Genomic DNA, 27,477 nt, shown 5'->3' on the forward strand with positions numbered 1-27,477 from the left:
TATACCAAAAATGACCAATATCGTCAAGCTATTCACACCGGCACTGGGGGTTGCCAAAATGCTCGAAACAAACTCTTTTTCTGCTGGCCCTTTCGCTTTACTAACCTCAATTTGGTTAGCCAATTCCATGCATTCTCTGATTACATGTTGATGTATCAATCATTTGCAAAATTACAACTTTTAATTGCCACATTATGGACTTTTTTCTCAAAAAAAATTTGCCATAATATGGAAAACTGGAAACCGTCTGTCAACGCCATAGATTCTATAATTTTGTTCCTTTGTGACAAACAAATAGACATATAACCTATGTCGTTACTTGAAATGGATGAAGACCTCCACTCGAATTAGCTATATGGAAAGTTCTCACTGAGATGTGTTCGTAGGTGTCACACTCGATAGGAGCTATGGCATTTCCAAGATTTTTCTCCAACAATGGTTGGTTTAGCCTGGGCCTGCACCTCAGCCTCGATCCCAGCAGGTTTGAGAATTCAGTAAGGGCCTGTTTGGATGATTGAGTGCAAAATCATATAGAATTCGTGGGTTCAGCCAGTATAACAAATAAGATTAGCGGATTATATGCTAAATTAGGCCTATATTTATAGATATCCAGAAATAACTTGGGAGTGACCCAACCTGAATCCTATAGAAGTAAAAAAGATCCGACTACATCTCTTTTGTTTGATTTCAGTTTCCCATCAGAATGCATAGGCGGCCATAAAATGATGCAAAATTTTTTTTTTTTTTTTTTGATGTTAAGTTGTAATTGCTGGGTCACGATACTTCCTATTTCTAAGCAACCATAGTCACAAGTTTGTCATACATGAATAATCATTCCAAATTAAGAATTTCTTTAAAAAAATCGTCAAAATTTCAGAAAAATAGCAAATAAAGAATAGAAAAATAATAAAATTTAAAAATATAGATCTTTTAAAATATTTTTGAGTTGCTTATTCAAACAAGAGGCAAAAATATCATCTCGAACAATCGTAAGCAGTATTATAAATTGGTGATATTATATAAGTATTTAATTGGTCATGAATACTTTACGACTAAATTATAAAATTCATGTACAATTTGAGAATAATTTGGAAGAATCTGGATTAATTCATTTTTGGAGAATAATTCAGAACATCTTTCGGTCAAGAGAAAAATCATGAATAACTTAATTTATTTAATAATTTGGAGAATACTGTAGCTATGCATGCAAAAAATATGCTAAAAGCAAACATAGTTGTAATTGTTAACCGACTGGTCTGGTAACCTAAAATCTTCTAAATTTCTTTGGCTCCAAGTGGTCCAGCGACCTAAAACTTCCTAAAATTCTTTGGTTAAAAGTTGGAAATTCATATGGTTATGGTATATGATTACTTTTGGTATTATAGAATAAAATGCTTTAATGAGATGAAGAAAAGAAGATTCTCTTCCCAGTGATTTGAAGCAAAAGATTTTCTTTTCTTTTCTTGTTGGTGATTTATTTGGGGAGGGGAGTTGTAGAAGGTGGGGGGTGTGGTCTCTGTCTTAGGCATGGGTAAACTAATGTTAAATCAAGAAAGAAATTATAGGAAAATCAAATAATACTTGAAGAGAGCGTTCATCTAATGAAAGCTTTTTAATTTGTTAGAGCAGAAGAGGGTGCTGCAATCTCCATTACACTTGTATTGTTCAAATAACCATTCATGATGTGTAGACTTCTCTTTTTCTTCGATTTTTCTTTTCTTGGTATATAAAAGGGTGGACCATCCGTCACTTGGATTTTCCTTTATAACTACTTCAAAGAGAACATTGAGGAATAAATGATAATCTGGTAAGAAACAGAGTATTTATTCCATCAAAAATGGTTGTTCATGCTGATGTAAGTACTATGACAACTTAACATGCTGTTCTTTATTTAGTTTAAGCCAGGAGGCTATTAATGTCTTCTTAAAAGCATTAACCAAAGAGGCTAGAATGATTTTTCTGGTGAAAGGAGTGCATTGGTTGGTGATATTACACCATGATAGGTGAAATAGAAAGTACATCCACAGGAAGAATGACTTTTTTCTGGTTTTCAGCTTTCCTTGTGCCAAGGGCCAGCCAAACTCTCACACTGAACTTTTGGTAACCCAAACAATCACATAAAAATACATGTAGGTTAAGAGAGAAAAAATGACCTAACCTGCCAAGGAGTTCCTTCTATTCACCACTACCACAAGGACATCGTGCGACAAATGAATCTCTAACCGATAAACTGGAAGGGAACTGGACTTGCTTGAAAAGCTCTAAATCAACACTCAGAATTTTATCAATAACATAAATATTAAGTATCATACAACTACAAAGATCTTCGTGAATGTAAACAAGTAGTCACCCTTTTTAACAACCATTCAGGTGAAATTGATGGACAATCAAACAGATAAGAATCTTGTATTTACATGGAAGCATAACAAAATAGAGCATGACAACCCAATTTGAGTTCGATGCACACTTCCAGGAGCTTGTTGCCGGATCACCAGCAAATGCCCTGATGTGGCTCCAGCAGCTATTAAGGACATCGGTTGACATCGGTTAATTGGCAATTTAATGTTTCATGCAAGTAAAACACTCCATAGATACTGGGTTTCGATGGACTACTCATCATCCTCCAGCATGCTCCAAATCATCCTGCATGCACAAGAAATCACATTAATTAGCCCAACTTGCCCCACAAATTATCTAAATCCAGACTTGTGGTGTGCCATTTACCAGAATAAAGATAAAAAGAGAATTACAACAACACTGATCAGCTTAAAAAGGCGACGTTTCTTTTCCGTGTCGAGTTGATTAAATATCTCGGTCACATCCACCAGATGCTGCTCCTGCTGATACCTGGGGGGAATCCCAAAAAAAAGAGCTGCTTGTTCATTTCAGAGTCAATTTTGGTGCCTAATTCTGAAAAAAAGTACTGAGAACCTTTTGGCCAGAAGATAGAAATCAACTGCATGTTATAACTTCATTTGTTGGCAAATGTATCTTATCTTGACATTAAAAAGAACAAAGTCCTGATAAAAATATGTCATCTCTAATATACAATTTCAGTTTGTATGGTTGCCTTTATTCATTAATTATTGGTGGCAACTTTTGTAAGCCATTTGGTATACAATTTCCTGTTCATAAAACATCTTAATCATTATAAGGATATGATGGTTTAACACATATGCAATCTTTTAATTTGTGGCTTACTCCATCATGGAATTAATTCAAAGTTGAACAGTACTATCCTTTTAGCTCCACAAGATGCCAAACTGCACAAAAACAGATCATCTATTTGAAATTTCTGTCAAATAAACAGGAGGCATCTACCGAGTAAGTTCTGCACAATACATAGTCTAAATTCTGAAGTCTCCATGTTTTATTCAGAAGTCTGTGAATTCAGTGACAGACGACTGACAAGAAACGAAGAACATAATTAGAGACAAGGTCAAATCAAATCTTAAAAAAAATAATCCATGTGCCTTAAAAAAAAAGAAGAAGAAGAAGATCCTCAAGTGCCTGCAAAAGCGAAGATCCTCAAAGTAACAGATAAAAATTGATATCAACTCTAGCTGATATGCCCTGTCACTCAAATCTTCATTATTGCATCAAGGTGTACGAAACCAAACTGACTTTCAGCGTAAAAGAAGCGCAAAATTTTTCCCTATGTAAACATGAACCTTGATTTATTGGATCTCTCTATCTTCTTTTAATGACTATAAGCATGCCTGTACTGGTGCAAGGTATGGGAAAAAAGACTTACAGTCTCACATTGTAGTAAACGATAGGAGCACAAAACAAAAACAATAACCAATGGCCAGACAGGAGGAAGAGCAGACATAAGACTCCTTGTAGGGCAAATTCTGGTAGAACCACTTTATTTATCCGTGAAGCTGAATCATAAGGGTTAATATAGTCAAACTCTAGGTCTGCCAAGCACATGAGCTGCAAAAACATAATTTCAGAGTCAAAATACAAGCTGTATAGTATACAAACTTAAATTCAGGGAAAAAAATGTTTGCAGGAGATATCAGAAGGTCAGCAAAGCATGTTTAGTCATTCAACAAACATATGATTCTGTAGAAGCCACTAATTTTGTCCATAGGCAAAAATCAATATCTTTCACTTCACACAAAATGTGAAACCTTCAGGGTCATATTTCCTAATGTTTGATTTAATATAAGATAGTAAGTACATGGAAGCACTGAATCAGTGTATTGCCACCAAAATGCCAACTATTGCAATGAATATGAGGACATCAACAAATATCTGGGTCTATTATAAACAATCCTGTGACCCTGGTTGTGTTTGTTTTCATGTAAGTATTAGAAGTGCTTGAACTTGAGTCCTAAGAACTCAAGTCCCCACAACTTAAGCTTGCCTTTTGTTTTGGATGAAATTGATTCATGTGAAGTTATAAAAAAAAAAGGTATTGCCATTAAAAATATCATTTCATTTATTAGATATTTCTTATATGATCCATTTGTAAGGTGATAGTGAGTGGCAGTGCATTCAAAAGGCAGTACTTAGTGCCCTTCTCATCCACATGGGACTTGACCTTGGTGCCCCCATGCGGAATTCAAGTTTGGAGTTTTCGGTTAAGTGGGAACCCAAGTTCCTCACTTCAGACTAAGTTGCATCAAAACAAATGCCTGGAAGCAACCCTCCAGAACCAATATAATTATTTTTTGAAAAAAAATCCTTTGAAACAAAGCTAATATCTCATATTTATTCCTTAAAGGATGGCATCCATTTTACACTTGATTGTTATATTTTTTCTTGACCCCCTTGTGATAATCTTGTTAATACCGCCTTCATCCCCCTAGTGTGGTTACTTATTGATGAGGTGAACAATAAGACATCGTAAATGAAGGATTCCTAGAAAGAGATCGACCATGACAAAAGCATATTTGTTGACAAATTTTCTCATTGTTCTGAACCAGATGAAGAATTGCAATTCCAGAGTGAAGAACATCAATGAAAGAACGCACTCTCAGTGATTCCAATATACAAATAAGTTTACCTTCTTTGTGCATATATATGTATGCACATGCTCGTCAGCAGATTATAATATGATTTAGCCGCTACTATGACAAGCGGAGGAAAAAAAAAAACCAAACCCTAATTAACCTGAACAAATCCAAAGAAAGAGAGAAAAAAAGCACAAGAAATTGATGAATATCACTCATTTTGAATATGTGCCGCATAGAGTTTGAGCTATAAAAAGAACCAACATGATGCTTCCCACATGGTAATGACTTTTATGACTTCTCATATGCCAATAACTGGACCAGTTACACTACTCAGATGTGACAAATAAAGTGTACATAAGTACAGCATAAGGTAGGATAGATTGCCATAAAGTTGAAAAAACATGTTGCAAGCAAATAATTCACTTCTTCTCAAAGTCAAAATCCTCTATATCCCCCAAGGCCTCAAACAAATAGACACTGTTCAAATTTTTCAATTTTTTAAAATCTACATCATTCCCCTGCTTCTGTTAATACATAAGCATATAAGCTTGCCCAAACTAGATAGCAATCCAAAACAGAGGGAAAGTCTCAACCAAATCACAAGCCCTCAAACTAAAGCCAACCGATAAGAACTCAATGTACAACCTTTACCACACTATTGCTTAAACTAACAGGCCCAAAGACTCCAATTTTTCCAAGCCCTTCTTTTTCACATTTCGAACAATAAAAGAGTAGTCCATTCCATCAAGTAGCACCATACCTTCATACCACCCTCTAAAGATGATTAAAGAGTCATTCTTACTATCCCACCAAACAAAAGCACAAAACATCAAAGGAGGAAGCCATCCAAACTCAGAGCTTTATTAGCTCCAACGCTGAAATCAACTTCACTATTTTTCCCCTCAGGTAAAAGCCCCCGAACCACAGCACGGCTTGTCATCTTATTCGAATAGAACAAACTACCACCCTGCTTTAAAACTCCAGCCAAGAGCAGATCAATAACCTACTCATCTTCCGCCCATTCACCAGACAAGAGAACTAGCAAGTATTCTATCATCTAAAAACCTTATGCAGGCTTCAAATTTTGTTCCATTGAGATAAATTATAAAAAAAAAATTCCGTTAGCAAAACAACCATAAAGTCAACCGATGATCTAAAAACAGCAAATATTAAGAACGGACGAGAGGGAAAAGGGGATCAGCATCTCGTAAAAAGTTCGATTTTTGCTTCGCGAGCTCGAGAGGACATAAAGTTTCGATTTTTATCCAAGGGTTTGAGAGAAAACGAATAAAGCTTGGATTTTTGGGCTCGATGCCTCGATTAGACGGGAGAAGTTACCTGGTAGATGATGAGAACGATGAGGGCGATGAGGAGGAAGAAGGCGGTGATCCAAACGAAAACCATCCCGCCCCGCCAACCCCCAATGCTCGCCCCCCGCGCTGCCACCGGAACGTGGACGCCTTCCGGTGAGAAGGCGTGGGATTCTAATTATATTGTGGGGAAGGCTCCCGTCCCATGCTGGGACCAGGGCGGTGAGGGATTTTGATCTTTTTTTTTTTTTTGGTAAAAGAGGGATTTTGATCTTTTAACTCAAGTCCAGCACAAGAAAGAAAAGAATATTTACTTAATGTATACATACCATAAATGCACCCAACTGCATACCCTTTTCGATGATACATCGGCACCAAATCATGCAGCCCCACGTTGGGTTGTGAAATGTGTCGATGGGAGTGTTGCTTGAAGTGGGAGTATCAAATATTAGTTTTCCAATAGATTTTGCTTCACCAATGTGTAATGTAATAAGAATTTAATGTAATTAAGATGAACAATGTGCATGCTCTAATCTCATAATAACATAGCCTGCTCTAAAACAAGTATGGTTGGAGAGCTGTGGATGTTAACTAGTGTGCAATTTATAAAGTCTTTGATGTTTTGGTATCAAGTATGTGAGTTCATATCCCACTTCCATCCGAATTTTGGCCAAGAATTTTCTTGCCGTAGTTCTCGAATATATATATATATATATATATATAGTGTGTGAGAGAGAGAGAGAGAGAGAGAGAGCTCTAATGAACTGGACAAAAGTCTTTATTGTTTAGGTTGTCTCTTGGTTGGATTTGCCTAACCCAATTCATCCTACAATATGGTTTAGCGAAGAAATTTATACTAATGGGCATGATGCAGAGTCAAAGGAACTTCTCAATTTTTTCTCTTTTTTTTGGTACGGCGGTAACTCACACCAAATGTGCATGAGGACATCCAGAAAGGTCAAAAAGAAAAAATTAACAGAAAAAAGAAGAAACACACTCTTCTAAAAGAACTCTTCTGAGTGGTGCGTAATATAGAGAGCAACCAATTAGTAGCATTGTTCGGCTCTCGATAAACATAAATGACCTAAAAGGAAGCAAACTCTCTCACGAGCTCCCAAATATTCTAAAGCAATGGGTGTCGGTCAACATGGCTATGCTGGCCCTACATCTAGTCAATTAAGTCACCTACCACAAAGGAACTCCTAATCTTTCACTCCTCTCCTGTTCTCAATCTTTTGTGTTGTTCCTGGCTCCTGCCATTCAGTCTTTTCCACCATGACAAAATGCTACATCAACCATAAGACAAGGAACTGTACATTTAATATTTCGCTCAAAGGCTCTCTCTTTCACTCACTCACTCACTTATTCTCGACCCTCCCCTCTTCATGCGGGTTTCTATGAGCGTGCATACCAGTAAAACCATCAAGGATAGGTTTATAAGTTACAGTACTCCTTGATAGAGATGATATTGATCAAAGTGAAATGCATTAGTTATTTGAAAATGTCAAGGATGGGTGAAGTCGTTGGACAAAGATTAGGTTTCCTTTGATCTCTTTTGGCTAAATAGATAATACCTCCAGTATACAATGATTTTATAAGCAGGCATTGCTTCTTGCTTGGCAATTGCACAATCAGCTCTTGTCCATGTCCATGTACCATAAAATTATATATATCTCAAATCTAATTCATCTTTGTCTATTTACATTGGACATGGCCATTGTCCACCAGGTATATTGCTCGAGTCTTGTAAGGGTTCACATAACATTTTATGAAATATGGGCATAAATTTTAGAGTTGGAAACATATTCATATATGCTTAAGATTCTTGGAATTAAGTCTAACGACTGGTAGCTCAATAATCTGATTCTCATTTTCACCATATTTCTCAAAAGACATTGTTTAGACGACGGCATCAAACAAATAAGCTATTTGTGAGAGGCTCATGTATGATTGGAATCAGGCTCTTTCTATTCACAGAATGAGCTAAAAGGTAGACTTAGGCTTACCTTAATTTGTTGGGCTTGGCTTGAAACACTCAAAATGCCATTTAAATAGAGGGTATGATTACTTGGACAAGCCCAATTTCATTCTAAGATGGTTCATCTCACTTTGTAATTTAGCCTTTTCTTTATTTTGGTGGAAATAAATCTGCTATTTATCTTCCTAAACCTTGTCACTCAAAGTCCGCAATGTCCCATGCCACCATTAACATTTTGCGCATCTGCGTTTAGACCTCGCCCTCTAAATCTAGAGAAACTTATGGAAGTACAAGAAAGCATCTCTAACAACCATTTGGCCTTTTACATGTCTTGTGAGATCTGTGATGATGGCTTGGCTAGGAATTTGTCACTAACTTGAAGGGTTGGCATTAAGCTAAGATCTTGAGGACTGCTATATATTAAAACTTTTGTAAACTTCTCTCAATCCCTGTAATAAAATTTGTAAGAGAGAGATAATTTTGATGGTTGAGTTCAATAATCTTGAAGTTTTTAAAGAAAATTCGCATGTTTCAATAATGTTATTGGCCATTATATATTTTTACAATGTTATTGAGCATTAAAAAAAAACAAAAAAACAAAAAAGTTGTTACTCCAACCTATCATAGGATTTTTAATCATAGCCATCATGACCCATAATACCTATTATAGATAATAATTAACAATAATTGTGAAAAACAATGATGTCTTGTTGTGTCATTATTCAAAGAGTATTATCTTCTAAATTGACATGTAAATTTATTGTCAAAAATATTGTTTTTATTTTGAGGAAAGGTCAAATGATTGCTATTATATTTGCACAATGATGCTAAATCCATTACAATGTTATAAAGCTATTTTTTAGAACATGGTAAAAAAATACAACATAGGACTAATGACATCGAGCTATATTGGACCTTAATTCATTTTTTTTTATTGCATCGATCATCAAGCACATAAAGATGATAAGACCCGTGCTCCACTAAGTTCAAGCCAATTTAGTGCTCCCTGGGCCTAGAAGTCGAAGTAGTTGATATGGTCCACAAGGGTACCAAAAATTGAAAGATGGGGTTTACCTTTTATGCGAAAAAAAGATTTATATTTCTTCCCACAAATCTACCATTGGATCGTGCAATAGTCGCTTCGAGAATTATACAAGCAGATGATTGAAAAAGCTCGAAGTGCTTTGAGATCTGTATAGGGCATAATCCAATGGTCAATATTGTGAAAGAAGATCAATCATTCTTTTGTGCAAAAAATGTAACTCGAGCCTCAAAATTGAGGGGGCCAAAAACTTAAGCAGACCTGATCTTATCTGGGTCAAGTTTAGATAAGATTTTTTTTTTCATTATCCATCAAATATGGATCATAATTTTTAACCCAAACTCTAAATAGGTTAGATGTGAATTAGAGCTTTAAGCTGGCTCCGATCACGCGACTAGAATTCTATCCAGGTCGGAATATTTTAGTCTGGATCAAATGATGATCTTGGATAATTTTTTTTTGAATAATAAATCTTTTATAATACTTATTATTTTAATCAATTTAGAAAAAGAGATGATAAGAATTAAAAGTATTGGATTGTTAGGCTAGGTCCATTGACAATCGAGTCTTGCAAAATAGATTAGATTAAGGATCAAATAGATCATTTGGGTCAGGTTTGATATGGGTTAATATTTTTATACATTATTGTCCATACTTGACCCGATATGAATTCAAACTAACCTAACCAACTGCCATCCTTGCATAGATTTTTCCAAACAAACATCCATCTTAAAACCATGCATGCTAGCCTCATTCAAATCCTCCTAAGTTCCCTTGCCAACGTGATAGAAGGGGGTTGTTGCAAATCTGTTGGTAAATCACAAGATACACCTCAATTCTCTCTCCTTCTCATAAGAGTACATGCTTCTCTCTCTCTTTGGAAAAATTATTAGATGGATCAAATCCAATAGACGAGTCCAAGGCAAGTGTATGGTGGATAACATAACGAATTCTCATTCATATTTTGATCTTGAATAGTTTGAATACAAAGAGGTGTGGGGAGAACCATTGAATTGGTTCATCTGATAGAGCATGCTATCTTATTAAAATATAGACTTCTTCCACCAAAAACAAATAGGAAGACCTAACATTATTCCAAAATTCAAGAATGGATCCAGAGACAAATTCGGAAATTCCGTGTCAAATTCGATATTCCACGACTCAAAAATTCTAAAATCAACGCGACTTCACGGCAGCCGCCGGCACCTCCTTGGCTCCATAATTCTGGCGTCCCACCACCATGTTTGCCGGCTTCGAGGGCTTCGAGTACAAGAAGAAGTTCCGAGATCCCAAGGCGATCAGTTTCTCCTCCGGATTCAAAACTAATAAAAACCATCCAAAGATCAAACACTCACCACATGCCAACCTTCCGTGCTAATCCTTCCATCCGAACGACCGCATAGAAATTCCGATGCGGGTTGTCAAGAGAGTTGGAGCCTTGGAGGGGCAGTGCATTACCCGCATGAAAATTTCTATGCGTTCGTCGGAGAAATTAAGAAGGAAATTTGAAAACGTCGGGGGCAATTTCGGAAACTAAAATAAAATTCTGAAGCCATGGAGGAGAGAGACGAAGGCGATGGAAACCCTAGCGCGGGTCACAGAGAGAGAGAGAGAGAGGAGAAGGGAAAGCGTACTCTCTAGGCTATACTGGGAGTAGTGGAGGTTGAAAGCCTTGGGATCGGTGTGGGGGAGCAGCGGTCGGCGGCCCTGCTTGGCGTATGTCTCCACCGCCGCCCGGACGATATCCGCCACCGTGTTCTCCAGCGACATCACCAAGAGCACCGGCCCCACGCTCCCCTCGATCGTCAGGTTCAGCAAAACCTTCGTCAGCCGCTGCCCCGCCACCCCTCCGTTGATCTCCGGCCGCCGAGGGAGATTCCGGTGGTTCTCCGGTAGCTGGATCGGCGTTGCCCGGTCGGAGGCCCCCTGCGCCAGGCCGTGGAAGGAAGCGGATCGCCGCGCGGCCGCGAGGCCCCGGGACTTCATGGCGGCTCCAGGATCGGGCAGAAGCGGCCGCCGCCGACGCGAGAGCGAGGAGAGGAAGTGGAATCGAAGGCGGGGCTTGGGATTGGGGTTAGGGCTAGGTTCCCAGTGGGAAATCCGGCTCTAGGGTTTGGCATGGCTTGGGGAGGGGCGAGCGACGGCTTCGCGTACTTATAAGGGTGGGGTGGGAGGGTACGCGTTCTCGAAGGCACGGTTGCCAAAGTTTTCGAGGTGGTCGAATTCTATTTGAATAACCCTTGGTTTCTATAAAACTACGGGAATTGCCACCCTGGGTCATGCTAAGGGCCAGGGGATTTCTATTGAAAGTGACACGTGTCGATGAACCAGTGAATGTAGTGCCCCCAGTTGTGAGCTCTCAAGGTGGAAAAATTATTTGATCGATCGGGCCAATAATTTCTCTGCCAGATGCGGACACGTGGAAATCGAACGTAACGAATTAAACGGACTCAAAATCGGACTGGAGAAGGATACTATAAACTAACTTGCTCCTCCAAATTATTTTCATTTTTTCAGACTGTAATCATGACCGTCCGTTGGATATGAAAACGTTATAGTGTATAATATAAAGCAAAGAGAAACCAAGGGAGGATTAGTGTAATTCACGAGATTGGCTTGATTAGTTCCATTAAACTGCTATTATGCAAACAATGATCGCATTTATTATTTATATCTTGAGGCAAATGATAGTAGTTATAGCCATTATATCAGCCGAAAATAATTTTAGTACGGTCCATTATAATAGAGAACGATTATTATTAAAATCTTGGTAGAAAGTAGCAAAATATAAGGTCGTCAATGTTTATTATAGCTGATAGAGAGAAAAATGGATCGTCCAGCCCACGACTAAAAGGCTGCACAGTTTTGGCCCAGTAAATACTGACGATGAATGACTGAATCTTCATCTCGATCCAGAGCCAACTCGTCCTCGAAACTCTGCCTAAACCTCTACCAACTCTAGACATTCGTCGATTCCCCAGACCAAGTTCGGAGTGCCTCTAGACAAGCGCCAACCTCAGCAATACACAGCATACGTTCTGACCCTCGAGCTCAGAGCGCTCCCTCGAGTACACCTCGGAACCTGTAAAACCAAGCTACTCTCATTCTCCATCAGGCCGACCTCGCCAAACGCATGATGCGACTACTTAACGAGCTTGGCCTCATCAACGACCACATCCATATGCGGCCCTACGCCCACCTACGTGGCCGTACTCCACCACACTGCCGTGTCATGTCTCCATAACCTGCCAACAGTAGTCAGACGTCACTTTTACTACTCCGGTCATACTCTGCCGTGACTGTCAACATCCTACCGTTCTTAAGAACGGGTTGTACCGGACATCATCAGCCTGCCTGAGCTACACGCCATCCGGCTCAGAGCCACACCCCCTCATAATGGGGACTGACAGTACCTCCGTTACATGGGCCACTCCACCGAGGCTATAAATAGCTCGGTCAGGTAATTTTTAAGGGACTTTTGGTCGCGACCAAATTCACCCACTCTAACTTGATCGTCGGAGGGCCCTCACTGTGAAAATCGGTGAGGCTTTATGCAAGTCCACAGCCGTCGCGCGGGAGATGGCTCCGGTCTTCCTCTTTTCAGCACCAAATGCTTCATCGGCTCCATCGCCATGGTCATCCTCGGGCCAGATTTGATCCACAACAATAGCATTATAGCTGCCATCATAGTTATTACTTTAATAATATATAATTCCAAATTTGGCAGATGATGCCCAAAGTAATCATTTGCAGCCACGGTTTGGAAAAGGAAGAAATAAAAAAAAAATAGGGAGAAAATAATAAGAGCGGAATCTGCTGACTCATTGTGTTAATAAAATTTTTGATTTGTGTGCCAAATTTATTTAAGATCAAATCCCATCTTTAATGGAGATTAAGGATGGGGGTATTAAATAGTGCCGATCATAGCTCGAGTTTGGACATAAAAAATATTAAATTGTAAATCAAATTTACCATCAAGAGAGGGCTACCCCTTGCTGTATACATCGAGAGGAAAGAAAAGATAGAAAAAAAAATTAAAAAATAAAATACTTCGGGCGCCCATCATGCACACACAAAAAATTTACTTGAACGACTATTGATTTGGCAACTCTACAGCCAAGTAGCCCCTATGTTTGGCAACAAAATTTGTGAGCTATGTCGTTCTTTTTTTACCATATGGCAAAAAAATTGTTTGTGTGCATAAAATAAAAACCTACAATATTGCCCATCCGAAAAAAAAAAAAAGAAAAGAAGGATTGGACATTCTAAACTCATATAAGTAAAGTGCCATTTTGTAAAATTTTAGTAAAGAATGGTTATATAAAAAGATCAAGAAATAGTAAAAAGAAATATGTGAAACTACGTTGGTTAAATTCCTATATATAATAGAATTTTTTTTATATTATATTTACATTGGCTTGTAACTTTGCAAATCCTTATCACAGGGCCAGCTCAAAGAAAAGCCCACCGCAGTCCGCAGAGCTACAGTAAAAGCCGCCCAAAGGGTTCGTGGGAACAAAGGTGGAGATAGAAGGGGAGGAAGAGCAGCAGTGATTCATGGTGCCGGTGGAGTACTTCGTGCAGTCCATGGAGAAGAAGGTCCTGCTTCCTCCTCTTTGGTCTGTCAAGAAATTCCTCCTTTTATCCCTCATCTTTTTATGTTGCTAATCGATTAGTCATCCGATGAGAACATTGGAGCACGTCGCTTTGCTCGGTAGCGGTCGTGTGCATGAATTTTCTTCCTTTTTTTATTTGAAATTTTGGGACAAACCGGCGATTACTCTGTAGAATGGACGGCAATTTTAGCATTGCAGTTTGTGGGAGCTCGTGGAGTAGAGGAAAAATTGTTGTTTGTAATGTGTTCGTTCTATTGTCACAGTGTCAATATATGCTCATCTGGGTCAAAAGGAAGCTCAAGCTGCGATTTTGACGCTTCGAGGAAGATTTTTTCCCCTTCTCCCTCCAGAAAAAGCTGATTAGTGAGTGCATTAGGAGGACTTAATTCCTGACAATTTTTTTTCCTCCTAGTTGAAGGCATCGACATGAGATCAGCCAGTTGTAAAACATAACAATAGAAAAAAAAGAGCTACAGATATTGCCGGTTGTTATGAATTATGATCAAATGCTGAAGTTTTGTTATGATTGGAATCAAATTTATAAATATTGATTATCTAAAGGCTGGATCAAGGAAGTCAGATAACTTTTGAAACTGTTGTTTCAGAGTCTGCATGGTCTCTATATGTGTGACCTGTGGGTCTGTATTAATTTTGGTTGATTGTCACCTAATGCCAACCTCCCATACCTTGTCTCAAAATTTCTCTCTTATTGCCATTCTTGAAAAAACAAATTTAGTTTTTAAGTATGGATTGTCTACAACATACCATTAGAAACGCCATCTCTACAACATATGAATTATTTTTAAATAATTTTTTAAAATATTTTACATTTATTAAAAAAAATATAATTTTTTTAAAAACGACTTTTTTTTTTTAGTGAGCTCATCATAGACCCCTAAATATATTGGGCCGCCTTTGTTTATGCAAAAGATGCTCTTTTTCCAGTTCCTTTGGTCACACTCACGTGCCTGCTTCCATTTCCCTACCCTCTCGCCGCTACCAGCATTCACCCATTTCCAATTTCCCACCCTCTCTCATTACTACTAGCACTCACCGTGATCCATCTAACCATTATTATCAGCACGCTCGTCCATCTAACTAATACCCCTCCTGCCTCCTTCCCTCTTTGCAACTCCCACTTTACTCCGCTGCGGCCCTGAAATAACAAATCAGTAGGATTGTATTTATAGTTCATTGTATCAGTCCGAACTAGACGATATAAGACATACCATATCGTATCAGTATTTGATGTAGATGGTGGAGTATAGACCAATATTAGGTATGCCAAAAAAAATTTGTTTTGTAATATATCGATACAGTGCTAACATGGCACCGATACGAGGTTTTATATCGAAATAGTGAACCTTAGTTGTATCGGTCACTTCAAAATATTATTGACTAGTATGGGGCATGAGCTGTTTGGGTTGTGTTACAGAGGAAGCGGAATTACAAGTCAGTAAATAAACTAAGGGCTCGTTTGGTTCGTGGGAAAAGAAAGGGGGAAAGTGTGGTCAACGGGAAAGTAATGAGATGCCTCTTGTTTTGTTGGAGTTTTCAAAGGAAAGAGATGGGAAAGTTGTATTCCCATAGAAATATGATTCCCATATTTCATGGGAAAGTCTTTCCATGAGAAACATGGGAAAGTTACTTTTCCATGAGGCGAGAATCACTCTATTTTTACTTTTTTCCAAAAAGACTTTTCAGTATTAAAGAAGCATTAAAGACCTAATTTTTATTAAGGGCATAATAGGAATTACTCATAACTTTTCCAGGAAAGTGGATGACCAACCAAACATAAGTACTTTGAAAATTTATCATTTTTCCATGGTCAACCAAACATGCCAAAAGTACTTTCCTAGGCACCCTCTTCCTACAAATTTGTTTTTTAGGAATCATATTCCTAGGAAGGAAAATGCTTCCCGCGAACCAAACGAGCCCTAAAGGGCAATTTGAATTCATTGTCTTCTATTGGAGTAGTGTATATTTTTTAAAAAAACTAATAGTGAAGCCCATTAAATGGCTGTTATATGGCCAATCATACTTGGCCTGTATTATAAGATTCTTCAATAAATATTCTAGTTCGATTGTTAGATATTTCGTTTTCTACTTGACCTGAGTTTAAAAAAAATATGGCCTGAATACTGTCTGGGTTCGGATATGACATAGGTCCGACCCGAATCCGACCCGTTATACAGACCCAAACAAAACCTTTCTTTCCCAACAAGAAATAAAAGAGAGAAACGAGACCCTAGCGAAGGAGAAGCAAAAGCAAGCAAAACCCAGCGGTTTCAGGCCTCTCCCTGTTTCATCCCCTCATCCTCCTCCCCCCACCTCAACCGCCATGGCTTTGAGTCGGAACTGGATGTACGAGAACAACGGAGGGTAACGCCTTCCTCTCTCCGGCCATCTCCTCTCTTTGTTCTTGGAATCATCTCCTAACATTGACCGTCTGATCCGCAGCACATGCGTAGCGATCGCGGGAGCGGACTACTGCGTGGTGGCCGCCGACACGAGGCTGTCCATCGGATACAGCATCTACACCCGCGACTACTCCAAGATCTGCAAGCTGTACAGCGCCTCTCCTCTTCCTTCTTTTTAAATCGATTTCAAGCTCGTAATATTCATTAAATTTGGTTATCTTTTCAGTGGTTAGTTTGGGGTTTGACGCAAGATTTTGATTATTTTGTTTGCTGAGGTTTTGATTTTTCACATTATGCATTCTAAGATACGGATTTTGTAATCTATAACCAATTCATTAAGATCGCATCTAATTTATGTGAGCTTAGTTAGAAGGTTAAAGGAAATGGTTAACTTTGGCTTTGTAGAGATAAAGATTATGCCGCGAATGGACTTTTTCTGCAGGGAAAGAAACCACTGGCTGCCCCCCCTCAAAAGGAGTTAAATTTGATGGTTTATATGGGCCATCTCGTAATTTTATTGACAATGATTTATTTCTGACTTCTTATGTGATTAAAACAGCATGCAGATCTATTTATAATTCATCCTAGGGCACAATGAGTATGGGCAATAGTTAAGCTACTTAGTATTTCAAGCAAAACTAGTTAAAGTCATTAGACATTTTTGTTTCTTTTACATGCTACATTTTTCTTAAGAGTGTTGGTTATGTGTTAGCAAAGATTACCTATATTTACCCAAAAATCTGAAAGAAATGTTCAATATGTCTATTTTGTTTTCTTGTACCTTTTCTCACTACTTCCTTACTGAATAGTGCTTGAATTTGATAACTGGCATTTCTCAAGGGTCATAATTTCTGTGCAAGTGCCCTCCTGAACGGTGAATTTTATTTTTTTTTCTTTCAAGATGGTGATCACATTTATTTGCTATCTTATTTCTTTTGTCTTTTACGATTAACCTTTTCTTACACTTTATCTTCTTCATATTCCTTTAGTTCAGCTTTTCCCCATTCTTTCTCCTGCTGCATCTTTCTCCTGCTCCATTCTTGCTTCAAATATTTAGATCCTATCTCTTTATTCCAGTGCTCCATATTCTAGTTTAATAGATTCTGCTTTCTGGTCATCCAGTATTATGTGCAGAATATTGAGATTTGTTTAAACAACTGGTCATATCTGGGGGCAATTGGAAAACTTTGATAGCAATTTAGCCTCCAAATTAGTTTAAAGAGCCTAGAAACCCTAGAGTTGCATCAAAATCTCCTAAGGATTTTGTTTGTCAGTAATTCAACCATAAAATCTTCAGTTGATTGAGCCTTCTGCCTTCATGATTACTGTGCATCATTGGACTTTACATTGCGGTTCATCAGTTCATCCATCCAATTTGTCTTCCCAGAGAATATCATCTCCTTGCATCTTGCTAGCAACTTTTTGACAAGTTTATTTTTTTTCAATGTTTACTGGTTATCCTTTTTGTGCTGAAATTTCTGCATTGATTTTGATGTGGGCTGCTGAAAATTCAAAAATTGTACCAAAACTCCTTGATTTATTTGATCAAATGTTCCATGGGAATCATGCACTTGTTTTTAATTTTGTGCTTCTCTATGTGCTTCAGTTCAAGATCCATATTATGAATACCTTGACAAGTCATATTTTAATGGATCGATGATGTAAATCAGGCTTAGCGAGAATCAACTTTCTTTCCCAGCTATTTTGATGGAATCTGATCGTAGGTTCATAACTGGTGGGATTAATTTTAAATCTGACATAAATTTGACATCTGGAACAAAATTAAAAAAGGAGGTCTGAGGGTTTAATCTCTATTTTCGTGGCTCCTCCGTTATCCAAAGGACAAACCCTCGTCAGAATTTCTTCTGCCTTATGGAAGAAGAACCAATAAATCAATCAAAGTTTTGCGAAAAACTGATTTTAGTGCAATATATTACTATTCCAAGACTCAGAGTTGACTCTAACTTTGAAGCCCTATCGTATGACGCATGCATCTATGGTGTTTTGCTTAGTGAGAGCCATTGCTTTAGTAATAATGAGAAATGTGAAGAGACATAACAAAAGAACCCTGCCTTCACATGGGTTCCACTTATGTGAATAGTGAGTGGCGATTAATTTTACCTGTTTTACTTGGGCGATGAATCTCTATTTTACTCCTAAGGTGACTATGTGGCTTTTTAGTTTATGAAAAGGAACATATTTCTGTTGCTATATTTGTTTTTTGTAAACTCTTGAGTCTTCCACCCTGATTACTTTATTTTTGTTTGTTCGTGTATATAGGGCAGAAAAATGTGTATTGGCATCTTCTGGATTCCAAGGTGATATAAAAGCTTTGCAAAAAAACTTGGCTGCTAGGCACTTGGTTAGTTACCAGAAGATTCTAATGATACTGCATTCTCCATTTACTTGTTACATATTTGAACTATTCTTAAGGCAATTCCATGTGTTTTTTTGACCATTAGACATATTTAATAATATTTGAAAGATATTGTCATGAGAATTGCATATCCATGTTCATGCCAAACATTTGATTCTCGCATATAAGATTTTAAGATTTTGACTTATTGGACATTATGCATTTCAGCTGTATGAAGCCTTATGGATTTGATGAGGTGTACCTAAAAATAATTTTGTAGCTACTTGCATCATTATTTCAAGCTTTTTTGTTATTAAATATTTATCAAACAATAAATGCCACAATTATGGCTTAAATAATCTTTTGCAATCATATTTGATCACACTAAATTTTCTTTGAAGTTTGTTTCTGATTTGTTGGACGTTGGTGGCTGAAGCATAGAGAATGCTTCCATCATTGGATGCCCATGAGGATTAAGTCTAAGTCATATAAAGTATGAACTACACTCTATCACTTCTAGCTTATTGGATCTACAGATTCCAAGTATACTAATTATTCACAGATCGGATTTTACATACCTGAGATTTCTAGAGAGTCTTCACCCTTTTCCTTCTGACACTTCTTAGCCTGTTGTAAAGTTGATATCCCTGAGTCTTTATTGAACGAAAACTTATAAAAAAAAGATGTATTTCTGATAATTTGTTGCAACCAATTCTTCATCCGTTACAGTCTTTTACAGCTTTTTTTCTGAACAATGTGGACTGAAGCATACACGTGCATCTTGAGTATTGTTCAATCACTGCATGCAGATGAGGCTTAAGATTGTTCCAATAATAGTCAGACCTGTGGTGTCTTATGAAACTGCTGATCATTCTTAAAGAAGGCACAATCGTTATTCAAGGCTCATCTTTTTGTTAGGCTTTTACATGGTGCCTTGAGGCTATAATCTATATAGATATAGGCACACACAGGTAATTAAGAACACCATGATGTCATATCAAGGCTAGCAACTTTTTGATATATGTTCTTCAAGACTAGCGGAATATATAGTGTTAGAATTTTCATTGTTAACATATTTGACAATAATCAAGCTTAAAGGCAACTCTCGAATCCTTTACATTGTGGACATCTAAAATGTGAAATATTAGATTGTTCTTACCAATGCTTGGTATGATAATCAAGTCCATACACAAAAGCAAAACCTTGTAATGTAGGTACATACATACATACACACACACACATACATCCTAGTTCCTCTATTTTCCTTCCTCCTATCTTGTTCCATTCTTGTGAGTCTAAACTTGAGGTGGTTGCTGTCATTGTGGGGAGATGAAGGGTGGCGGCAAGCGATGGAGAGGACGAGCAGTGGGGCAGGGCAAGCAGTGGAGATGGTAAGAAAGGAGTGGTGAGTGGTGGAGAGGAGTGGAGGGTGGTAAGTGGCAAAGAAGAGGAATGATGAGGGGTGGAGAAGAGTGGTGAGTAGTCGAGGAAAGGCTGACAATGACCAATGGAGGAGGGAGCCGTGATGGTGAGCAGTAGAGGAAAGGACAAGGTGGGTGACTGACAATGGAGGAGAAGGGTGATGGCAAAAAGGTGGGGGTGGGGATCAGGGTAGGAGTTCTTTTTTTTTTTTGGCTAAACAGAGGAAGAGTTCGTTGTCCAAAAGTAGGTCATTACCGTGTGGGCTCGAGATGCCTCCTCATGATTTGGACCGTCAATCAGGCCCTGCCAAGACTAGGATTGAAGTCTTTGGGCCTGAACTGGTAGTTATTTTTTTGGGGGCTAGGCCTGGGCCTGAAGTGGGTCAGTTTGAGATGGCCCATTATCAATCCTATATATAGAGAGAGATTTGGACGATAATGTTTGTCGTATCACCCCAAACTGCTTGGTTTAGGATGTATCATTTCCATATCAGGTTGGAACCCTCACGAAAATATCATCTGGGTCCGTATAGGCCTCGAACCAACCTGTACCACCTCAAACCCTACTGTATCGCTTAGTACCTCCCAAAATCGAGGTGCATATCATACCATACCTACCGATATTGACTCGTATCGCTAGGTTTCAAGTGGTACCATGATAAAAAGTGGAAAAAGTGGTTGGGTGCTGGCTTGGTATGGAGTGTGTACCGTACCAAATCAATAATGTATCAATATTAGCATCCTGCACTGGGATTGCGAACCTTGGACTACACATCATGTTAACTCTTTGGAAAAGGAGTCAACGATTTAAAACCAAGATACAATATTCAAATTCAAGATCCAAACTATGGACATGATCTGCATTTTAGAAAAATGCTTATAAACCAAAATTCATATGTTTCGATGGTTCTAACCTAATCATCAAGTAGATGTCAAAATGGATGGTTTTACTATGTTTTGCTATAATCTGATCATTAAAATCTAGTGAATTTAAATCTAGCCATATTTTAAGATATGTAGATCATGATTCATAATGTGGATTTTCAATTTATTTGTCCTTATTACGTATTTTACCATACTAGAACAATTGATACCGTTCATTTTTATACTGATTTGATGCATAGGTTAGAGACCACTAAAATAGGAGGATTTTAGTTTCTAGGTATTTTTTTTCGCAGTGTAGATTATGTTCCATAATTTGGATCTTCAATTTGAATGGTCTATCATTGATTTATAATTGTTTACTCCTTTCACAAGGAGTTAATATAAAGTTTGTAGTCCAACTCATATTTTTTGTGCGTGCATGCATGCATGTGTATAATATCAATACACTTCTTCAAAAAAAAAAAATTTGTTAAACATCCACCTTATTTCTTGAGAATTGGCGTGTAAAGTCCATTTGCTCTATTACCTTCCTGCCTCCACTTCGGAAATATTGATTTTATAATAAAGATGACCCATGTTTTATCATGAACATTGTAGAGATGTGGATATTGGTCTTTTTGATTTGAGCAAAATTAGATGTGGCAAGCCAGCAAGAGAAAGATGACAATGATGGAAACTTATTATGTTAGATATGATTGCAGAAGGATGTGATTGTAATTTGGGGTCACAAGAAGCAACTTTCATGAAGTTTTGACCTTAGGCAGACTATATGTTGTTTCATCATCATTGTTAATTTCTTTTTGTTCTCAATCCTTGGCTTTTCCTTTACCTCCATTGGCTTTTGTGGTTGGTGGGCATGGGTGCATTCATGTGAGTGCGCGGCATATGTGTGGCTACTCAGCAGTTGGATCAGCAATGTGTTTGTTGAATACAATTGTATCCGGTCATTGTGATTTTGTTGAGTGCCTTAAAATCAGTGTCACCTACAGGCCTTGCCCCTTTTGTATCAAGTTAGCTTGATGAATCAAATCATGATCCACCATGTTTTGAGAATGTCTTTCTACATCAACATTATTGATGTTATATTCTTGGTCATAGTTGCTCTTAGCGAGAGAGGGGTTTATCAGTTAATATATAAGATCAGTTGGCACATAGGGAAACAGAGCTCATTGGTTGTGTAAATTAAAATCATCCAACAAAGGAGCAACCTCCTAAGGTTTCTTTGGAAACATCTAGATGAAAAAAGAAGGCAAAACTTTGCTATGGGAAATTGTGTCCATTTTTAGGCACAACTTTACAAAAGATAAGTTAAACTGAAATCAGCATTATGCTATATTTGACTCATGGTTTACATAATCCTTGTAACGTTATTCTAGTGCAGGTACATGTGAAAAATACAGAAAAGATGCTGTAAAAGAATATCTGTGATAAATTACAAGAATATACGAGACAGTAAGCTGCAAAGCATTGACTATGGAACAATTTAGAATAGACCCATAACATTCAAGTGAGAAGTTGTTGTATGCTAATCGGTTTTACAAACTCTACATGTCTTGATGAGGGAAATGATAAAAATGATTGAGTAGAGCATATCATTTGCTGAATGCTAACCTTGACTGCCACCAGAACAAACTGTTTTATCTGAGCCAGCTTTATAAATGCAAGCTGATACCAAACCTTCTACTTAATAGGATACTAAAATAGCAAATGATAGTATTGGTGGGTTGCCAGGCTAATACACTTTAAGCATGGTGCCAACCTGCCTTGAACTTTTAGAACAATCGAAGTATGACTATCTTTTGCTGCTGCCCTTTCCAGGGACAAAAACGCATAGCATATAGGTGCATACCTATACATGGGTAAAAATTATTTCTTTCTTTCGAGAACTGGCAATAAGCTACATGTTAGATAATACGTAAGAGAAGATTACTAGGATAGAAAAGGGAAACTTTAATTGTTAAGGTGATAGACTGAGGGGGAAATAGAAGAGATTTTGCATGAGAAAATAAAAGAAAAGTCGAGATAAGTTGTCGTCATTTCTCATGGTTGTTGCTGCCTGCTTTGTGAGTAGTGTTTGCTTGCCAGGGTGGGTGCAACATCTACATGGAGTTCTCTAGTTGTTTGTTACAAGTGGAACTCCAAGGTCGGCTGGTTGATTCATAAAAGAATGTATAAAGGTTGGAAGAATCAGTATCAACAGGTGTGCCAGCCAGCGATCAATGCGATACGAACCACGAGAAGGGAGAGGAGAGGGATGGAGAGGAAGGAGATGGAGGGGGAAGAGAGAGAGGACTCACCATCAGAGAGAGGCCAAAGGGGGATGCTGAGATGGTCATAGATAGCGAGGAGGTCGTGCTCGGCCTTGTCGAGGGCGTGGAGCTTGGGCTTGCAGTTGGGCTTCGAGTAGTAACAGATGGATTGGAAGTTGATTGGGGGAGGTAGTGGTTTTTGGACCAATGAGGCTCGCGGAGGGAGAAGAAACGACAGAGGGCGTTGAGGTGGAGGCGGAACATCCACTTGTGCTCGCCCTGGAGGGCTAAGATGGAGTGGAGGTGTTCTCGGAGAGAGATGGAGAAGGAATTGATATTGGAGATGAAACCCAACTTGTAGTCCCACTTCAGAAATCGCTGGATTGGGTCGGCGGCGGCGGCGGTTTGATGGCACGAATCCAGAGGAGGGGGTTTTGTTTGAAGGAATTAGGTTTCAGTTGGGGAGGAACCCTAACCCTAGCACCAGATGGAGAAGCGAGAAATTTATTTTGGTTTTTAAATTAGTGTTTCAAATTGGGGGGGGGGCAGCAATCACCGGCGAGCGGAGGAGGGAGGGAGAGGAGGCAACCATGGAGAGAGAGAGATAGAGAGAGAGAGATGAGATGGGGGTGAGAATAGAGATGGAAGAAGGGAGAAGAGAGGGGGCATGTGGAACCCTTGAGAAATAGAGAGAGGGAGAGACAGTTTACTAGGGTTTCGAAGAGGGGAGAGAGAGGCATGGTCGGCATCGTTGAAGAGGGGAGAGGTGTCGGTCGATGAAGAGGGAGGGAGAGAGCACGAGCGATCTCAAAGCTTCAATTGAAAGGGTGGGGAAGCTTTTATAAAGGAACCGACCCGAACGGCTGAACCATCCTGGGCTGGTGTGGGTTCGGTTCGGGCAGACCACCTAGTTCAGGTCAGTTCGGCATTCTTGGTACAAAGGTTCCTCAAGGTAAAATGAGAAGAAAAAAAATTCCATGGAACTAAAAGCTCAGAGGTGAAGCTTTTGGAGAAAAGAATAGATCCGCAAAGCCTATATTCTGATTGGTTACCACTAATGTATATCTTGTTCATGTTGGTCCTTGTTCTTGGCCACTCTTTTGAATTGTCATTTTGTGATGCCTCTATTTCTGCTGAGATATGCTGCTGCCCCTCGTGCAAGCTCTTAGAAATCTGATGTGTCAGACCCATAATAGCCGAAATATCCTGCCTAAGGTGCTGCACTCTGCTTCCCAGTCTCTCAAGAGATTCCCACACCTTCTGCCTAAGCTTCTTTTGTTTTTTGAGAGACCTGCTTCGCTGCACCTGCAACCGAACCCTCTCCTGCTTCCAGTTGAAGTAACTAAGGCCAAAGCTGCTGCTAAGTGCAAAAACTCAGATTTTATCATTTCTTTCAGTATCGGGCTTGATCCTAGGGCATGACCTTCAGATATCAGATATTATTCAAAAAGAAAAAGGTCTCAGGTGAAAGACGACAATCCCTTAAACTCTTGCTTCATATGTGGTAGAAATGGTTGTTAAGGAGTTTATAAACCTTATCCTCTTTTCAAGAACCATCCATTTCACAAGGTCTTGAAGAAGCCAGTATAGTTGTATTTTTAATGAAGAGAAGTATAAAACTGCAGTTATGTTTGGTGGAATTGTGGGATAGCACAAGCCAGGGTCAGTCTGCAGAAATATGTCCTCACTGTTCTTTTGGTGATTATGGTGCTTGTGATGTCAACCTGTGTCAAATCTATGAGCCAAAATAATAAGCTTTAACTGATTTTACATTCCATGAAAAATTCATGAAAGACTCAAGTCATATGTCCTCTATTTATTTTATTTAGTCAAAAGTACCAAGAGTTGTTTTGCTTGAGCCAATGGTTCGGACTATTTTTAGGGCATGGCCTTTGTAAACCTTATATTTGAAGCTTACACGGCATAATATTTATGTATAAGATGAATCATTAGAATTCTCGTCTTACTGGTTGGGACCATTAACCTATTTTTGTGCAACTCCATCCATCTTGCTGGTATGATACCATCAGGGTCTTTCTCAAAAGTTATGCAACATTTCGTTTTCGTCTGTTTTTGATAACTAGGAGAGGTAAATTGCCTCAAGTAACTCTTTTTCTATTCTTAGTAATCTTCTTATCCATAATACAACAGTGATTCTGCACTTTGACTTTCAGAGCATTGACCCAAAAAAAAATGCTCGGTTTGCTTCTTATATTTCTAGTTGTCGTTCGTTGTCTACAGAACCAATTTGTCTGTAGGGTCTCCATTCTGACATGATTGTAGCTGAAAATATTAGGATGTTAACTTTTTGACCTGTGAATCTTTCAAGGTGATGTCTTGCAATGCGTCCAGAATGCTCATGCTGGATGGTTGTGATCCTCCATTTGAGCTCATCTGATGTTGTGGTCTGAACAAGCAATATCCTATCAGTTTTTGATGGTGATCTAATGGCTCTTCAGATACACTGTGAATGATGGTGGTTATGGCAGCATAACTCTTAAATTTATGAGAGAGATATGTATGGATATATAAGTGTATTTATCTTCAATATAATTTGATGTACCATGATATAGTAACTGAAATATAGTTCTATAACTGGGTGCATTTAGCTGAAACTGGTTATTCATATGGTGGCTACTATTGACTATCAAGAAAATTAGGTGGTTCCTATTATAGAGTTTTTCTTTGAAAAAAAAAAGTTTATACTGCTGGCAATATGGTGTCTCTAATAGACAATTATTTAAGAATATGGGTTTGATGTCAAGGTTCATTAGGTGCTTGTCTAATGTTTTGATTTTTCCCATGCTGTCTTGTAATTTAAGAATCTTGTCACCGCATATAAATTTTGTATTGTTGTTCTTAATGTTTACTCCACATCAAATGCTGCTTTTTTTAAAAGATTGCTGGGGATCTAGATATATTAACATATAAATAGATCCAAGTATTTATACTCCTGCGGCACCTTGGCCTTCAATGGTCTTGAATCTTTTCTCTTCGTACCTTCAATACTTGAATATGTAAAGTAGGATTTTTTTCACAACACCTTTTTATTTAATTCTGGCAATTGTGCAGATCTATCAGCATCAACACAACAAACAAATGAGCTGCCCTGCAATGGCTCAACTCCTCTCAAATACCCTTTATTACAAACGTTTCTTTCCATATTATGCTTTCAATGTTCTAGGTGGACTTGACAATGAAGGTATGGTCGGTCATTTTTGTGCTTTGCTTTGCTTTGCTTTCTGCGTCGCTTATTCCTTCAAACCCTTTCACCAGGGAAGGGCTGTGTGTTTACGTATGATGCTGTTGGGTCCTACGAAAGGGTTGGGTACAGCGCCCAAGGCTCAGGGTCAACACTCATCATTCCTGTTTTGGACAACCAACTTAAATCCCCTAGTCCTCTCTTATTGCCTGCAAGGGTAAGGTTCCTGCTTAGCTCAAACACATCAACTTTGTATATCAGAGATTTTATCAAGGATTTTAGTTCTTAACGCTTGTAAATCTGAACAGGATCCTGTGACACCGCTATCAGAATCAGATGCGGTTGATTTGGTAAAAGATGTTTTCGCATCTGCAACCGAAAGAGATATATACACTGTATGGTTCGCAGATTTTGCACTTCGATCCATTTCATTGTTGTCATGCTATCAAAAGCTTCATTGCTGACGGTTTATTGGGCACATTTTTTTTTGATCTCACTGTCATCTCTTTGTGATAATTTTACAGGGAGATAAACTGGAAATAGTCGTCGTCAATGCATCAGGTATACGGCGTGAATTTATAGATCTCAGGAAAGACTAATGTCACATAATTGTGGGCTGCAGCTGTGACTCAGTTTTCAGAGCTGGGAGGTCTTCCAGTGTCATTGTCATGGTGGAGCTGTGCTCCTTCCTTGGTGATTGCCCAGATTTAGCCTTTATCATCCCTCAAACATGTTCTTTTGCTTTGAGATATGGATTCTTTCAGACCAACTGAAGTAATGCATGTTTTATATGAACAAGGCCAGAATTTGTCATTTATATTGGCATTTTATCAAGTTTTAACCGTTCTCTTTTCCTTCCTGCATGGCCTGCCTTCGGGACTTCATATCTAGAGTTTGAACTGTAGCAACTTTATATTGAGAAAATTTGAACTCTATATTCAGAATCTGAACTCTATATTTGGGCATTGCATTCATTCTCAAAAACATTGCCGATACTATACTTTGCCACAACCGAGAAGTTTGCATGTGTAGGT

At 38.5% G+C, this 27,477-nt stretch overlaps 3 protein-coding genes across 4 annotated transcripts; 1 reads left to right on the forward strand and 2 right to left on the reverse strand.

Annotated features, from left to right (window-relative positions):
* Window positions 1-2,262: 2,262 nt before the first annotated feature.
* LOC120109467 (protein cornichon homolog 1-like) lies at window positions 2,263-6,464 on the reverse strand. 2 transcript variants are annotated; one of them, XM_039123228.2, is made up of 4 exons: window positions 6,303-6,464; window positions 3,755-3,936; window positions 2,751-2,847; window positions 2,263-2,643 (listed from the first exon to the last, which is right to left on the reverse strand). In XM_039123228.2, exons 1-4 carry the CDS (start codon window positions 6,366-6,368, stop codon window positions 2,617-2,619), a joined length of 372 nt encoding a protein of 123 aa, XP_038979156.2. In that variant the 5' UTR covers window positions 6,369-6,464; the 3' UTR covers window positions 2,263-2,616. The 2 variants fall into 2 exon arrangements, with proteins under 2 accessions (XP_038979156.2, XP_038979155.2); XM_039123227.2 differs by having other exon boundaries at window positions 2,725-2,847.
* Window positions 6,465-9,268: 2,804 nt separating this feature from the next.
* On the reverse strand, window positions 9,269-11,413 carry LOC103717403 (uncharacterized protein At4g22758-like). The gene is made up of 2 exons (XM_008805776.4): window positions 10,929-11,413; window positions 9,269-10,616 (listed from the first exon to the last, which is right to left on the reverse strand). The coding sequence occupies exons 1-2, from the start codon at window positions 11,278-11,280 to the stop codon at window positions 10,471-10,473; spliced, it is 498 nt and encodes a 165-aa protein (XP_008803998.1). The 5' UTR covers window positions 11,281-11,413; the 3' UTR covers window positions 9,269-10,470.
* A 4,718-nt stretch (window positions 11,414-16,131) lies between these two features.
* On the forward strand, window positions 16,132-27,387 carry LOC103717402 (proteasome subunit beta type-1). The gene is made up of 7 exons (XM_008805775.5): window positions 16,132-16,292; window positions 16,371-16,478; window positions 18,611-18,692; window positions 26,314-26,443; window positions 26,518-26,660; window positions 26,752-26,838; window positions 26,968-27,387. The coding sequence occupies exons 1-7, from the start codon at window positions 16,252-16,254 to the stop codon at window positions 27,040-27,042; spliced, it is 666 nt and encodes a 221-aa protein (XP_008803997.1). The 5' UTR covers window positions 16,132-16,251; the 3' UTR covers window positions 27,043-27,387.
* Window positions 27,388-27,477: the final 90 nt, after the last annotated feature.

Source organism: Phoenix dactylifera, chromosome 10, assembly GCF_051530095.1.
Source record: "Phoenix dactylifera cultivar Ajwa chromosome 10, Ajwa_hap1_PhDact_Kaust_v1.1, whole genome shotgun sequence".
Taxonomy (NCBI): Eukaryota; Viridiplantae; Streptophyta; class Magnoliopsida; order Arecales; family Arecaceae; genus Phoenix; species Phoenix dactylifera.

Excerpts from the sequence above, each read along its gene's own strand:
- LOC103717402 (XM_008805775.5), top strand. The coding sequence starts at position 16,252 with ATGGCTTTGAGTCGGAACTGGATGTACGAGAACAACGGAGG. Across the intron at positions 16,479-18,610 it reads TACTCCAAGATCTGCAAGCT|GGCAGAAAAATGTGTATTGG; the intron begins GTACAGCGCCTC and ends TCGTGTATATAG. Across the intron at positions 26,661-26,751 it reads CTCTCTTATTGCCTGCAAGG|GATCCTGTGACACCGCTATC; the intron begins GTAAGGTTCCTG and ends AAATCTGAACAG.
- LOC120109467 (XM_039123227.2), bottom strand. The coding sequence starts at position 6,368 with ATGGTTTTCGTTTGGATCACCGCCTTCTTCCTCCTCATCGCCCTCATC. Across the intron at positions 2,848-3,754 it reads GTTTACTACAATGTGAGACT|GTATCAGCAGGAGCAGCATC; the intron begins GTAAGTCTTTTT and ends GATTCCCCCCAG. Across the intron at positions 2,644-2,724 it reads CTCTTTTTATCTTTATTCTG|GATGATTTGGAGCATGCTGG; the intron begins GTAAATGGCACA and ends TTGTGCATGCAG.
- LOC103717403 (XM_008805776.4), bottom strand. The coding sequence starts at position 11,280 with ATGAAGTCCCGGGGCCTCGCGGCCGCGCGGCGATCCGCTTCCTTCCAC. Across the intron at positions 10,617-10,928 it reads CTCCCAGTATAGCCTAGAGA|TTTTGAATCCGGAGGAGAAA; the intron begins GTACGCTTTCCC and ends GGTTTTTATTAG.